Source organism: Cavia porcellus, unplaced genomic scaffold (genome assembly GCF_034190915.1).
Source record: "Cavia porcellus strain 051 isolate PalLab524CR breed Dunkin Hartley unplaced genomic scaffold, mCavPor4.1 scaffold_11, whole genome shotgun sequence".
Lineage (NCBI taxonomy): Eukaryota > Metazoa > Chordata > Mammalia > Rodentia > Caviidae > Cavia > Cavia porcellus.
In genome coordinates, this window is record NW_026947494.1 from 66,523,769 (window position 1) to 66,537,868 (window position 14,100).

At 41.2% G+C, this 14,100-nt stretch overlaps 1 protein-coding gene across 1 annotated transcript in view; it reads right to left on the reverse strand.

The window, feature by feature from the left end:
- The window catches only part of Arsb (arylsulfatase B), a 199,435-nt gene that overhangs the window by 60,176 nt on the left and 125,159 nt on the right, over positions 1-14,100 (reverse strand). Inside the window, exon 6 of the mRNA XM_003464404.5 lies at positions 5,838-5,908. Within this exon, the coding sequence (XP_003464452.1) occupies positions 5,838-5,908 (71 nt within the window). The remainder of the gene's footprint in view (positions 1-5,837; positions 5,909-14,100) is intronic.

Sequence of the window (14,100 nt, forward strand, 5' to 3'; positions counted from 1 at the left end):
TCAGCTGCTGAGCATCAGATATCAGTTGTTTTCTAAACTAAAACCTCAGGATTCAGATTTAACTACAGTGTTCAACAACCATTGTCAATTTTCTGTTGTCTTGTTTTGAAGTCCTGTGTTGTTTGCATTGTTCTGTTCTGATCTGCTTTGTTTTGTTCTCTTTAAAATAAAAATTAAAAGTAAACTTGTGGTGTTGGCACTTTGCAATAAATAAGTGGGTTTGGGGTTGTAGTCTGGATACTCGGTGTCTAAAAGGTTTGCCAGCTCTGACCTAGCCTATGGCAAAGAAGTCTGTAAGGTGCAGTGGGTTGGTTTATTTTCTCAGGATGACAGCCAAGGTGGACAGTGCAGCTTCTGCTTGGGACCTGAGATCTGTGTTGTGGATGGGCTGGGAGGTAATGGGCCTGCCCTCACCATCAAACAGATCATGACCCCCAGCCCAGGGCAGACAGGCATATCAGCCTGACAGTGACGGAAAGAACTCTGGCCGTGCTTACGCTCTGGCCATGCTCATGTTCTGTGCTTGTAGACTGGGAGCGACTCCAGCAAGAACAGTTGGGAGGTGAGAAAAGATACAAAATGCCACTAATGTTATGACCAGCGAACTTCTACTTTAAAGAGAGAAAGAATCTCGACCCACAGTCAGAGTCTGAGAGCTGAAGTGTGGTCACACACTGGCCTCTGACGCAGGGCGCAGGCAAAACAGCCGGGCTGGCACTCAGCACGGCTCCACCCTCCAGCAGCAGACACCTCAGTGCCCCGCAGCTGCTTCTGCAGCTCAGACTGGGGCTGTAACTTCTGACCATGGAGTGATATGTGCTCACTGCGAAATGTTGAAACTAGAGAAAACAAGCAGTGAAAAGAAAAGCTTCCTTGCCACTCCACAACCCAGGAGCCCGAATATAAGTGCTGGCTGTTCGTGACAGGTGGATGATTGGACAGGAGATTCCTGTAACTGTCCCCATTTTTAGGTGACAACAGATAACTAAAAGAAATTATCTCAGACTCTTTGGAAATAAGTCAAAGCTGCAGTCAAATCCATATTTGACACCCCAAATTCTGTATGTTGCATGAGGTGATACCACCTATCCCCACATTCTGCCTGCTCCTCTTACTGCCACTGTCACTGTGACCCAACAAGCAAGCGGCCACCATCCAGGGTCAGATGGGGCCAGCAAGGCAGGAGTCACTACTGTGCCCATTTTCAGTCTCACTGCAAAGTGGTGTCCCCTTCAACCTGCCATCACTAAGGTCTGTGTCTCCTTTTCCTATCAATCAAGTATGGGACAGAAAGTGAAGGAGCTGGGCATGGCAGTGCGTGCCTCTAATTACAGTACTCAAGTGGCTGAGGCAAGAAGATCACTATGAGTTCAAGGACAGCCTGGGCTACATACTCAGTTTCAGGCCCGTTGACCCTCATAGCAAGACCCTATCTTAACAAACAAAACCAAACCCAACCAAACCAAATCGAAACAAACAAACAAAAAAAAAATTGAAGAGGCTCTTGGACTCAGTCACAAATGATTTATCTGTGAGGTCCAGCTTTGGGAAGCTCTAAATTCTAGCTCCAACACTTAACAGCCACGGCTTCTCCTGGTTGGCTATCTCAGCGCTCCCTGTTGGAGTTGGTATGCACTGGAGAAAGCAAGCTAATGAGTACCCAGGTCCACATCAGCTCCTCCGACTGGAACAGACCTGCAGAGCAGTGACCATAGCATAGACTATATTCAAGCTTCTTTGATTTCTTCTAGGCCTATTTGGGATTTAGCAAGAGAAAGGCAACTTCCTGAAACATGAATGGGTAGAATGGAAGGAGTTCTGCAGGATGTACAAGGCCATTCTGCTATGCATGACCACTCTTGGCACCTGACAGCAGAAGCTGGAGCACCTGGCAGTCCATTAGCGTACTCTCTGCCTAACCTAGAAATCGAGGCTGACCAGGACCCTGTGCTAGGATGAGAGGCTATAGCTCCCATAAAACCCTGAGTTAGTTGAACCATGGGCTCAGCCCCTCCTGCTCTCTGCTTTCCTGCATTGCTACTCATCTCTCCACATGGACTCCCACCATGGTGCCATTGGCCATCAAGTCCTGGGCAGAAGCTGAGCACATGGGAGTCCCAATCCTAGACTTCTAGAACATGTTTGTAAAATGTAGCTATAAATATGATTTCAAATCTGTCAGTATATATCTTAGAGCTTGATTTAACCTCTCCCAAACACACATATTCATTGCAGAGAAATGGGAATGAGTTATATATCTACATATTATGTCTCCCCAAGCTTCATGCTTTGGAGTTTTGGAACACTGAACCCTTGCTCAGTGACAGCCCTCTTTCTGTCCACTATAGTACACTGACATGACCACAAAGACTGGACAGAAGAGGCCCACGGTGTCTGCTGTGACAAAAGGAGGATGGATAGTACCCTGCTCTCCACAGGCACTGACAGCAGAGACAACTCCATGTGTGAACGAACAGGCAATGTGGTTCTGCATCTCTCATTACACACAGGAATCAGCAAGGGTCCTAAGCTGGTGGGGAAGGTCACTAAGAGGAAGAGTTCATAGATGGCAGTGTGAGAAGAAGGCCAGATGCATACCTGAGTTCATGACAGCAAGTAACATGCGGATGCTGCATCTAAGAAAAGCAAACGTCCTTAACATTCACAGAGCACAGCTAGGAGAGTTCTCAGTTTTGGGCTCCACACCCTTACTCCTGTTTATTCTTCAAGAATCTTTCACCTTTGCTATTCTTGCTAGGAGTACTCTAGGGAAGAGAGCAATGATGCTAGTAGGTTATGCTGAGAATCTGCTGTGAACAGGTCACCATGGCCAAAAAGGACAAGGTTCCCCCCTGCTCCACTCCTAATACCAAGCCCAAGTACAGCTGAATGAGTGAGGGAACGCAAGGCTTCTGTGTGCAGGTGTAACTCAGCAAGTGACGGCAGTCGACATCACACTCTGTCCAGCACAGTCTGCATGCTTTGAGGGCACTGGTATGCTGGGTCTGCTGTGCTTTAAATTACTTGGAAGTTGTAACAAGCATCCCCACCTAACCACTACAGTCTTCCAGCTGTCCTCAGAGGTTCTAAGACATCCGGAATCTGTCACATCTCTCAGACGTGCAAAGACAGGGGAAGTTTAAGAATCACTAATGTAGCCTTATAGTAACCAAGAGATCTGTGATCCTCTTACACAATTCCTTTTCACCTAGAGCAATAGAAATGTGATGTTAAATTGCATAATTTTCCTAGCTACATAAAAAAGAAACAGATAAATTGTTAATAATACATGCAACTTAAAAATTATTGTCATTTCAACAAGTTTCATGTAAATTATATAAAACTTATATGAAACATATTCTGATACCAAAGTATATTATGATATATATCATATATGAAAATAAAGTCTTAAAAATTAGCTGCCCTTCTTTTGGGTCCTCTTTTCCAAGATTATGAAAAACAGAAGGGACAGTGGTTGCACTGAAAAGGGCTGCAGTCGTGGGCAGCCTATTTGCAGCAGGAACAGTATCCAGCACATACTCAAGGAAAAGGCTGTTAAGAAGTTCGTCATCTGAAACACAGTAGAGGCTGCTGCCATTCAGGGACATTTCTGAAGTGAGTGTCCTTGATAGTTACGTGCTTCCATGCCTCTATGTGAAGCGGCATTACCGTGTGTGTTGTACCATTCACAGCAAAGTGGTCAGGAATCAATCTCATGAACCTGGTAGAACCAAACATCTCCACCCTAATTTAGACCACAACATCCACCAAAGCCCCTGGAAGGAACTGGATCTTAATGGACTGAAGAGAGCCAGCTTTGGCAGTGCACATATTAACTGAAGAAAACCAACTCTTGGGAAAGAAATAATAAAGTAGATGTTACACTTTCCATGTTGGTGGGGCTTTTTGTGGTTCTAAGGATTGGACCTGGGGCCTTACCACTGAGCTACATTCCTGGGGCCCCACCTGTTAATTTTCTAATTGTGAGACAGGGTCTTGCTAAATTGCCCAGGTTGGGTTTCAACTTGTGATCCTCTGGCTTGGCCTCTCAAATGGCTGGGATAACAGGAATGCAACATCACACCCAACTGGATGTATATCTCAGACCTAGAGAAAATCTTAATCCTTAATGAGCCACATTCCATGAGCAGTAGGCACACATGGCTAGCAGCTACCACACCAGGCAATAACATACAAGCTGCTTCTATAGTCCTCAAATCCTACTCTTACACGACCCATTGCTGTAAGTTTACTTCGATTCAAATAGGCCATTTTCTTTCCAGGTTTAGTATGTCTACTTTCATCTCTGTTGCATTCCAGCCCCTCTCCAATTATCCACTGCATCATCATCATCGCTACTGAATGTCCACCAAGTGCTGAGTATTCGTATGAACTATGAGGATAAAAAAGATAAGGACATTGTAGACCCTGACTTGCAGTAGCTCTTAGCTTAGCAGAGAAATGCAGACACAAACCCAAAAATGTGCTGGATGTATTTCAGAGACACAGACAAAGTGAAGCAAAGAGGAGGGGTCAGCTGCTTCTCCTGGGGCTTCTAGAAACCATTCAGATAGGGACTCTGGGCTAGGTTTTGATAGACATTGTGGTGAGACAGGGAAAAGGTACTTTAAACCTGGGCAAAGCATGCTCAAGAAACAGGGAGACTGATCTCTTACACACAGAAAGAGGATCGTGGGATGGAGGGAGGAGGAAGGGAAGAGGAAAGGGAAGGATGTGTTACATACACTTGCCAGCTCCTTATGCTGAATATAATCATACACCAAAGACATGTAGAGTACTAATAAAAACTTTAAAGTATAATGATCTGCATGCTTGGAAATGGTAAATATAACAAACAGTGTTCAGCTGGGTAAGAACTTAACACTGCTGGCCTTGAGTGTCCAGCAACACATTGAGAATTCCATGAGGGAAACTCTGAGTAGGACTCAGATCAGGGGACAACTCTGGTGACCTGTATAGCACAGACTGAGAGGAAGGCAAGGTAAATAGAACCGAGCTGTGGATGGCAGCATGCCTAGGAAGGAGGGAATGTGGGAATTATGTGACACATGGCATGCAGGAGTGCTGGTTTCTAAAGATGATCAGTCTCAAGACAAGCATCACCATGAGATCTGAACAAAGGGTCTGGTGCAAACTCCCCATGCTGGGCTCTAAGGCTGCCAGCACGGTACTGACATAGGACCATTATGGCCCATCGCCACCCGAGAACATTGAATGTCCTCTTGCCCTGAAGGAATGAATAGGGCTCTTTGCAGGTTAATGCAGGCATCAAGCAAGTTCAAGCTAAACAACTTCGAAGATGGCCAGGAAAATCACACCTGAGAGACCCTGCAGCTGGGTAGCACCCAGCTACCAACCAGATGATGGCGCTCACGGCACCCTAGAAACTAGCATGGCTTATTTGACACTAAATTTTCTGCAGGATGGTTCTGAAATACCCAGGTAAGAATACAGTTCAGTATGAAAGCCCTAGATTCAACCCTCAGTAATACACACACACACACACACACACACACACACACACACACTCAGACGGGCAATAACATGATTCCTAAGGTGAAAAGGGATGGACAGCTTGTAAGTGGTAGAAACCAGCATAAAATCTGGCTTTGATTTGTCAACCAGAGACCGTTTCATGGCATGGTGTCCTAGTGGTACCAAAGCTGTAACAAGAGCAGTGGGACGTATGTCTAGAAAAACTGTTTGCCTTTACCAAAATCGAAATGGATAATGACAAAGCCAGACTAGAATGACAGTAGACAGTAACACTACATCAGCCAGGAGTTTGACAAAACAGCAGAGACCAGGGGACTTACATGGTGAGGGGTCCACAAAGTACGGGTCGATGTTATGCAGTAGCTCCACTCTGGGCGACGGGCTTCCTTCACTAGAAAAGAATTTTTTAGGAAATGTTAATTTCCTCCCTCACATGGGCAAGTTATTTTAATACTTCCTTTCCTTGTATTTATTGAAAATAACAAACCCAATGGTGCCAGTTAACAATTTTATCATGAAATCAGAGGTCTCCAAAATCTGTGCTTGGTATATCTTAGAAGTCATGTCTGAACGCTCTAGATAAAAATGTCATCATCAAGCATATGACGACATAAACCTAAATCTATGAAAGGGCCCCGGGACCTTTGCAATAGCACTGTGGCCATATTTAAATGCCACTCTTCTTCCACCCGAGAAATGAGGATTCTGGCAGCTTCATACCAGGAAACTGAAAAAGGGCATCTGCCAAAATTGCAGCGCTCCTCCTACAGATGCAGTGTGTATCACAAAGACAAGCTACATCAGAAACCCTAATGCCTCTCATGTCCACATGGATTGCAGATTTAAGCAAATACCTGTGAAATAATCTGAATATTTTTTTTTTTTTATTTTTATTTAACGAGAAAAGAAAAGAAAGAAAAAAAAAACAGTGAAGGGTACAAGTTTTACCGATTTACAGAAGAAAAAAAATGCGCAGTAGGAAATCACTAGTTAATAGATTACATATTGCTATCTTAGAAATAATTGTTCAAGTCACAGAATCAAAGTTTGTAGAGTGGACATTCCAACAATGATACTGCAAACAGTTCTGTTCAATGATCCAATAGAACTCTGTGATATCATTTTCTGTCTTATACATTTAAATAAACATGCAGTTATATAGTTTAGAGCATTTTCTTTTCCTCTCTTTTGTACAGTGACTATTACACATTTTGGGTTTCATTGCTCCCACTGTTCTTATTGCTTTTTTGGAAGAGAGTAAAACCAAATGTGACATAACAGAACAGAGTCGGTCAAGTCAAAAGGGTGGATATAATAGATAATATAAAAATATAATACAAGGTGATCAACAATGGTTACCCTAATGCCTCCCGCTATTTCTAATAGAATTGCCTATATCATTAGTTGTAATACTATTGAACAAAACCGTAAAGGATAAAACCGACAAAACCAAAACATTGGAGATATTGTAGGTCTTCAAAAGTTGATAGAAGTCAACGAGAATGGGCGTTATAATGTATCTCATTATCTTCTCAGCTGATGCCTAAACTTTCGAACCTGATACTATCCAGCAAAACAGAATAGAGGAACCTCAGTCAAAAACAAGATGGTGAGAGTAATACAGGGCTTCAAATCGAGATAATAGAAAGTCAAAGTGGGTTACTATATTATATCCTGCTATATTTTTCCCTTTAATTAAATGGATAACAATAAAAAAGTATATAATGGAGTGGAGATTGAGAAAAAGAAAAAAAAAGGGCATAACAGCGAAACAGGGCAGATCAAAACATAACCTTTTAAGCAGAATAGTGTTTCACCACCAGATATTTCCGACTTAAAAATAGTTACCATATTGACTCCCTCCCTGAAGTCCTTGAGTACAACTTCATATACCGTAGCATTAAGTATATCAAAACAATGTAAAACCATTTAAGAGAATGACAGCATTATAGAGTATTTGGAATTGACTAACAGAAAATGAACAATGGTCTCTGTATAATCTCCTTGTCTTTAAAAGGTTTTTGCTTATACTAACGTACAAAACAAAATCCAATAAGATACAACCTGGTTAGACCATTGGAGACAGAAGAACAAAAGCTAGATGAGACTTCAAAACAAGATGGTACTAAATCAGCATTACCTATTAAGATGTCATTTTCTCAAAAATAGCTGTTCCTATCATCCAATCTTCTCTGTCTCATTTCTGTTGAGCTCTTTTTCTGTCAGTAGCTGTCAGTTTGTCTTCTTCATTTTGTTCTCTGCTCCATACGTTGTGGCCTCCCTGCCACTATTTCTGGGTTCTTTGTATTTTTCTTTTTTTAGAATATCCTGCAATACTTTCTGTAGAGTTGAATTGGTGGTTGCAAATTCCCCCAGTTCCTCTTTATCCTGGAAGCACCTCGTTTTTCCATCAATTTCCAGGGACAGTTGTGCAGGATATCTCAATCTTGGCTGGAGATTATTATCCTTCAAAGCTTGAATTATTTCCCCCCATGCTCTTCGTGATTTGATGGTTTGTGAAGAGAAATCTGCTGTAATTCTGATGGGTGTTCCTTTGTAAGTGATCTGTTTCTTGTCTCTTACAGCCTTTAATATTCTGTTCTTGTATTGAATTTCTGGGATTTTTATTATTATATGCCTGGGTGTTTCTCTGTTAGGGTTGTAGGTAGCTGGGGTCCTGTATGCCTCATACATCTGAGTATCTTTACCTTTTGCTAAATTAGGAAAATTCTCCTGGATTATTTCTGTGAGTAGCTTTTGTAATTCACTTGTTTGTGTCCCTATTTCTTCTTTTATGTTCTTAATCCTTACGTTGTGGCTCCTCTTATCATCTTCTTGTCTTTGTATTATTGTTGTTTGTTTCTTTGCTATTTTTAAGAAGTTTTTCCTTTCATTCTCCCATATTTCAAGTCTGCCCTCCAGTTCAGATAGTCTGTCCTTAGTTTCTTTCAAGCTGTTATGCCAGTCTTGTATAGACTTCTTAATTTCTTGATAGTCCCTTTGAACCTGCTTCACATACTCAATGCTTTCTCTGTTTTCTCCATCAAGCAATTCTCCCCTCTTTTTCTGTTCTTCCATTCCACCATCTGTTTTTTCCTGGGTGGTGTTTAGCATTTCTCTAACTATTCTGCATACTTCTAGCTTCAGATCATTGATAACTTCATTCCTGAATTGGTCTATGAGGCTCTCAATATGGTGTTTAATGTATGTTGGTGCGGTGTCCATTATTGCCTGTTTCTCAGGATTGGGGGCCGAGGAGCCTTTTTTGTTGCTTCCCTTCCCCATATTTTTTGTTCCTTATAAAATGCAATCTTACAAAGGAGGCCCGGCTTCCCTGCCTGTCAGCCACAGCCTGATCAAATTGCGCTGGCTAGTTGTTCCCGCCCACCGCTGCGCACCAGGGAGTCGGAGGAGGCAACCTACGCGGAAGTCAGTCGCTCCTCCGGGCCATCATCCGGCTCTGGGATCTGGGTTAGGCTAGACTAGCCTAGAGAGTCCGCCAGCAGCGTCACTCAGGCCAGGCACTTTTCTCCAATCCCGTCCGAGAGGGGAATGGCGCCCAGAGAGACTTCCGCTAGAGTCGAACTGTGGTGGGGGGTCAGATTCTCACTCACCTCGCCAGCAGTCAGTTTTCGTGTACGCCTCTGTCCGTCCTTTTTTTTCGACTCCGTTCTCCCGTTCCCAGAGCTCGGCGCTCCTAGAGCTCGGCGCGTCTCTCCTTGCCGAGCCACTGTGGAGGCAGCCAGTCGCCGGACGTCGGGAAACCCAGATCGCGGTTTCCAATGGCGCGAGGTCGAGCCTCTACACCGAGATTTTTCTGTTCCTATTTTAGTGCCAGGACTGCATTCCAAATTGGATTCTCTCAGCCGAGTTCGTTCCTGAGTCAGCAGAGCATATCGCTGCTGATTCGTGTCTCCCTAGTCCGCATCGTTTCTGGCCTCTGAGCCGAATCTTTCAGAGAGCCTCTGGTAGTTGCTGTTGTCTGTCCGCCATGTTCTCCCAGGATCTAATCTGAATATTTTTAAAAAAACGGGTCCAGGAAGCTACAGTCATAGCCTACATTAGCGCTAAAAACAAACTTGGAGATCACGTGGTTCTATCCCGTCCGATAAATCATTGGCAGAATACTGGGCTATGTGGCTTTCCAAGCAGAGTCCTTTAAAAACTGGACATACAAGTGCCACCAGATGAACCCAGGGAGTGTATGAAGTACATGGGTCATTTTGCTACTATAGACTCAATCTTAGGCAAATTGTTAAACACAGTTGTGAGAGTACTACAAACTTCTTGATCATCCAATGCTGTTCAGCTAAGGTAGCAAAGCACTGTTTACACCACAGAATTATATGCAACCTGAACAACCAGCAAGGCTCTTTATATAACCAAGAAGATATGCTTTCAAGTTGCCTGATATCCACATCCCCAAACACTACTAACTGTTCATAGCAATGGTTTGGGATTTCAAGGACCAGTAAAATTTTGAAATCTTTTGAGTTGTGATTTGCAGCTTAATAACTGCCAGATAAGCAGTTGTTAACATGCCTAATCTGGTAGCTTAAAAACAAGCAAAGAATTAAAATCCTCGATAATAATAGCAAGAAAGTCAGGAGGGGACATCAGAATGAAAACATGATTAAGTCTTTGTATTATTTGGGAAAAGAGCAAAGTTATTGATTTCAATTTAGCTAAATAAAATTTATGTTAGGTTTTGAGGATAATAATCTAAAACAATAAATTTTTCTACATAAAGTCAAAACAAAATTCACTTAATTCAAAAAACAGCGAGACAATATGACATCAGACTTATGGGATGCAATGAAAGGAGTTCTATGAGAAATTTATAGCACTGAATTCCCACAATAGAGAAACAGAGCAAGTTCAAATGGCTACTCTAATGTTGAAGCTCAGCATTCTAGAAAAAGAAGAGCAAGTTAAATCCAAAGCATGTATGAGAAGAAAAATTATAAAGATTAGAGCAGAAATCAATGCAACTGAGACTCAGAAAACAATACAGGGAATCAATGAATTGAATTGGTTCTTTGAAAGATTAAATAAAATAGCAAACTTTATCCCAAAAAGGAAAGAAAAGACTCAAATACATGCAATTAGGAATGAAAAAGGTAAAATCACAATAGATCTTGCAGAAATCTAGTAGTTCATCAATACTTACTGTGAGAACCTATACTCTAAGATGAAAAATTCAGAAGTTATAGACAGATTCCTACATGCACATGAATTATGAAAGCTGAATCAAGAAGGTATAAAATTCTAAATTTCCTGATATCAGTCAATGAAATTGAAGGAGTAATTTAAAAAAAACTACCAACAAAGAAATGCTCAAGTATTGACGGATTGGTTGCTGAATTCTAACAGAAATTCAGAGATGATCTAATGTCACTACTCCTCTAACACTTTAATGAAATTGAAAGAGAAGCAATACTCCTAAAGTCATTCCTGAAAGCATACATACGTGTTATGGATTAAAAACTGGTGGTCAACTTAATACTTGTTATGGATTTGATACTGTATCCACTATGTTGCTGAATTTGGTTATTCTAGTATTAGATACAAGTGGTCAACTTGATACTTGTTATAGATTAAAAACTGGCGGTCAACTTAATGACATCTGAATTAAATCAGTATGGTGCTGAGCATAGATGTTCTACCTGAAGAAAGTTGCCAGCATAGAGACATGGAGAAGAGATGAGGCATTGTGGATTTCTCTAAGTGTTACTGCTTTGAGCCATCGGTTCTCATGGAGGAGCTCGTCATGACTAGCTTCCCCAGTGTAACTTTGACCACTGTCATCAGAGGAGCTTGGGACCTTGTTGGTTAGCGTGGCTGTGGCTTACTTTGGGGCAGCTCTGGTCCTTACATCGAGCATTGCTTCCTGACTTCAGAGGGGAAGATGTGTAACTGTTTAACCTCCAGGAGCAACTTGTCATGCTGGCTTTCTGGCATGTACTCGACTCTTGTCAGAGGAGCTCAGGGCCTCTGTGTTGCTGAGGATGGCTGTGGTGCTTTTCAGGCTATCCTTGGGTCTTTGTCTTGAGCGTGACTTCTCAGTTCTAGCGTAGAACCGTCAACTTATTAGCACAGCTCCTTCAGCCTACTGGCATAGACTAGAAGCTTCCACTGCTGACCTTTGGGCCTTCCCAGTGCAGATACGTAAGAGGCTGGTGAGTCCTTCTTGTGGGCTCTAGACCCCCAATTGGGCTTGTGGGAGGCACTGTCATGAGCTCTGGATCTTCATCTGGACTCACGCAGGACATTGCTGTGGGATCCAGGCCCTTGGCTGAATATTCTATGTCTTTAGTGCTGTGGACAGATTTATTTCCTGCACTTTTGTGTGTTAAACTCTGGTTGACCATCATAAAATATTATAAATTCTGTGTCCTGGTTCTAATTGTTCTCCTCACAACCTCTGACTACAAGAATACTAAAACCAGAGAAAGATTGAACCAAAAAAGAGACCTATAGGTCAATCTCTTTAATGAACATAGATGCAAAAAGCCTCAATAAAATACTGCCAAACAGAATGCAACAAATCATCAAGATGATTATACATCATAACCAATTGTGATTCATCTCAGGAATGCAAAGATGGTTCAACATATGCAAATCAATAAGTGTAATATTAACAGAGCCAAAGACAAAAACCAAATGATTATTTCAGCAGATGCAGAAAAAGCACTTGACAAAATTCAAAGTTATCTTTTGATAAAAATCTTACAGAAAATGGGAATAAAAGGCCTTTATCTTAATCTGATAAAAGTCATCTATGATGAACAAACATCCAAAATCATACTAAGCAGACACAAGTTGAAAGCTTGCACTCTAAAATCAGGAATAAGACAACGATGTCCACTGTCACCACTCCTGATCAATATAGTTCTGGAAACATTAGCCAGAGCAACTAGACCAGAGAGAGAAAAGGAATAAGAACAGGAAATGAAAAAGTTAAATTATCATTATTTGCAGATGACATGATACTTTAATAGAAGACCCCAAAAACTCCACCAAAAGACTCCTAGAAAAATCAAATTCAGCAACATAGTAGATACAAAGTTAATACTCAAAAATCAATTACATTCCTGTACACAAATAACAAATACTGAGAGAGAAATTAGGGAAATCATACCTTTCACAATAGTACCAAGAAAAATGAAATACTTAGGAATCAGCCTAACACAGAAAGTTAAAGGCCTATACATTGAAAACTACAGTAGTGTTTTTTTAAAAAGGAAATTGAAGAGGGTATCAAAAAATGAAAAGATGTCCCTTATTCTTGATTAGGCAGAACCAAAATGGCCATACTTACAAAATTGTTATACATATTTAATGAAATCCTGGTCAAAATACCAATAGCATATCTCAGAACTAGAAAAAAACAGTCCTAAAATTCATTTGGAACCAGAAGAGACCTAGAATAGCAAAAAAAAATGCTGAGCAAAAGGGCAAGGCGAGGGTATCACAATCTCTGACTTGAAGATAGACTACAAAGTTATCATGATAAAAACAGCATGGTATTGGCAAAATAAGACAAAACAGACCCAAAGATCAATGGAATACAATAACAGATGGAGAAACAACTCCAGACATACTCAGCCACCTTTTTTTTTTTTTTTTTTTTGGTCTTTTTCCTTTTTATCGGTACCGGGGATCGAACTCACAACTGCCTGCTTGCAAGGCAGGTGCTTATGCCACTGAGCTAAATCCCCAGCCCCTTCAGCCACCTTATTTTTGACAGAGGGGCCAAAAGCCTTCATTGGAAGAATGATGCTTCGAAAACTGACTTTTCACATGCCAAAGATTAAGACTATACTCATGTTTCTCATTATGTACTAAACTAAAATGGAAATGGATCAAAGATGTAAATACAAAAATAGACTTAATCTTCTGGAAAAGAGAATAGGTAAAATTCTTGAAGATACAGATATAGGCAAAGACTTTCTAAAAACAATCCCTGATTGCACAGGAAATATTACAAATAATCAACAACTGGGATCATATCACATTAAAAAGCTTTTGCACCGCCAGAAAAAGCACCAACAAAGTGAAAAGAAAATCCACAGAGTAGGGAAAATTTTAGCAATATATAAAATCTATAAAGGTCTCAAAAAATCAAACCCTCCTTCAAATTTAAAGACTCAGTCCAAAAATGGGCATCTAAAATGAACAGACATTTCTTAGATGAAAAAATACAAACAGGAAATAAATACATGAAAAAATGCTCAACATCACTGGTCAAATTAAAACAACACTGTGATTCCACCTTACTCCAGAAAGAATGATTATCATCAAGAAATCAACCAATAACAAATGCTGGGGGAAAGCTGTGGGGAAAAAGGAACCCTTCTCCATTGCTGGAGTGTAGACTAGTGCAACACTGTGGAAATCAGTGTGGAGATTCCTCAAAAAACTAGGACTAGAGGTCCCATTCAACCCAGCTACTCCTTTTCTTGATATCTTTCCCAAAGAATTAAAAGCATCACACCACAGAGACATGTGTATACCCATGTTCATAATGTATGGATTTTTAATAGGTAAATCTTGGAAACAACTCAAATGCCCAGAAACCAA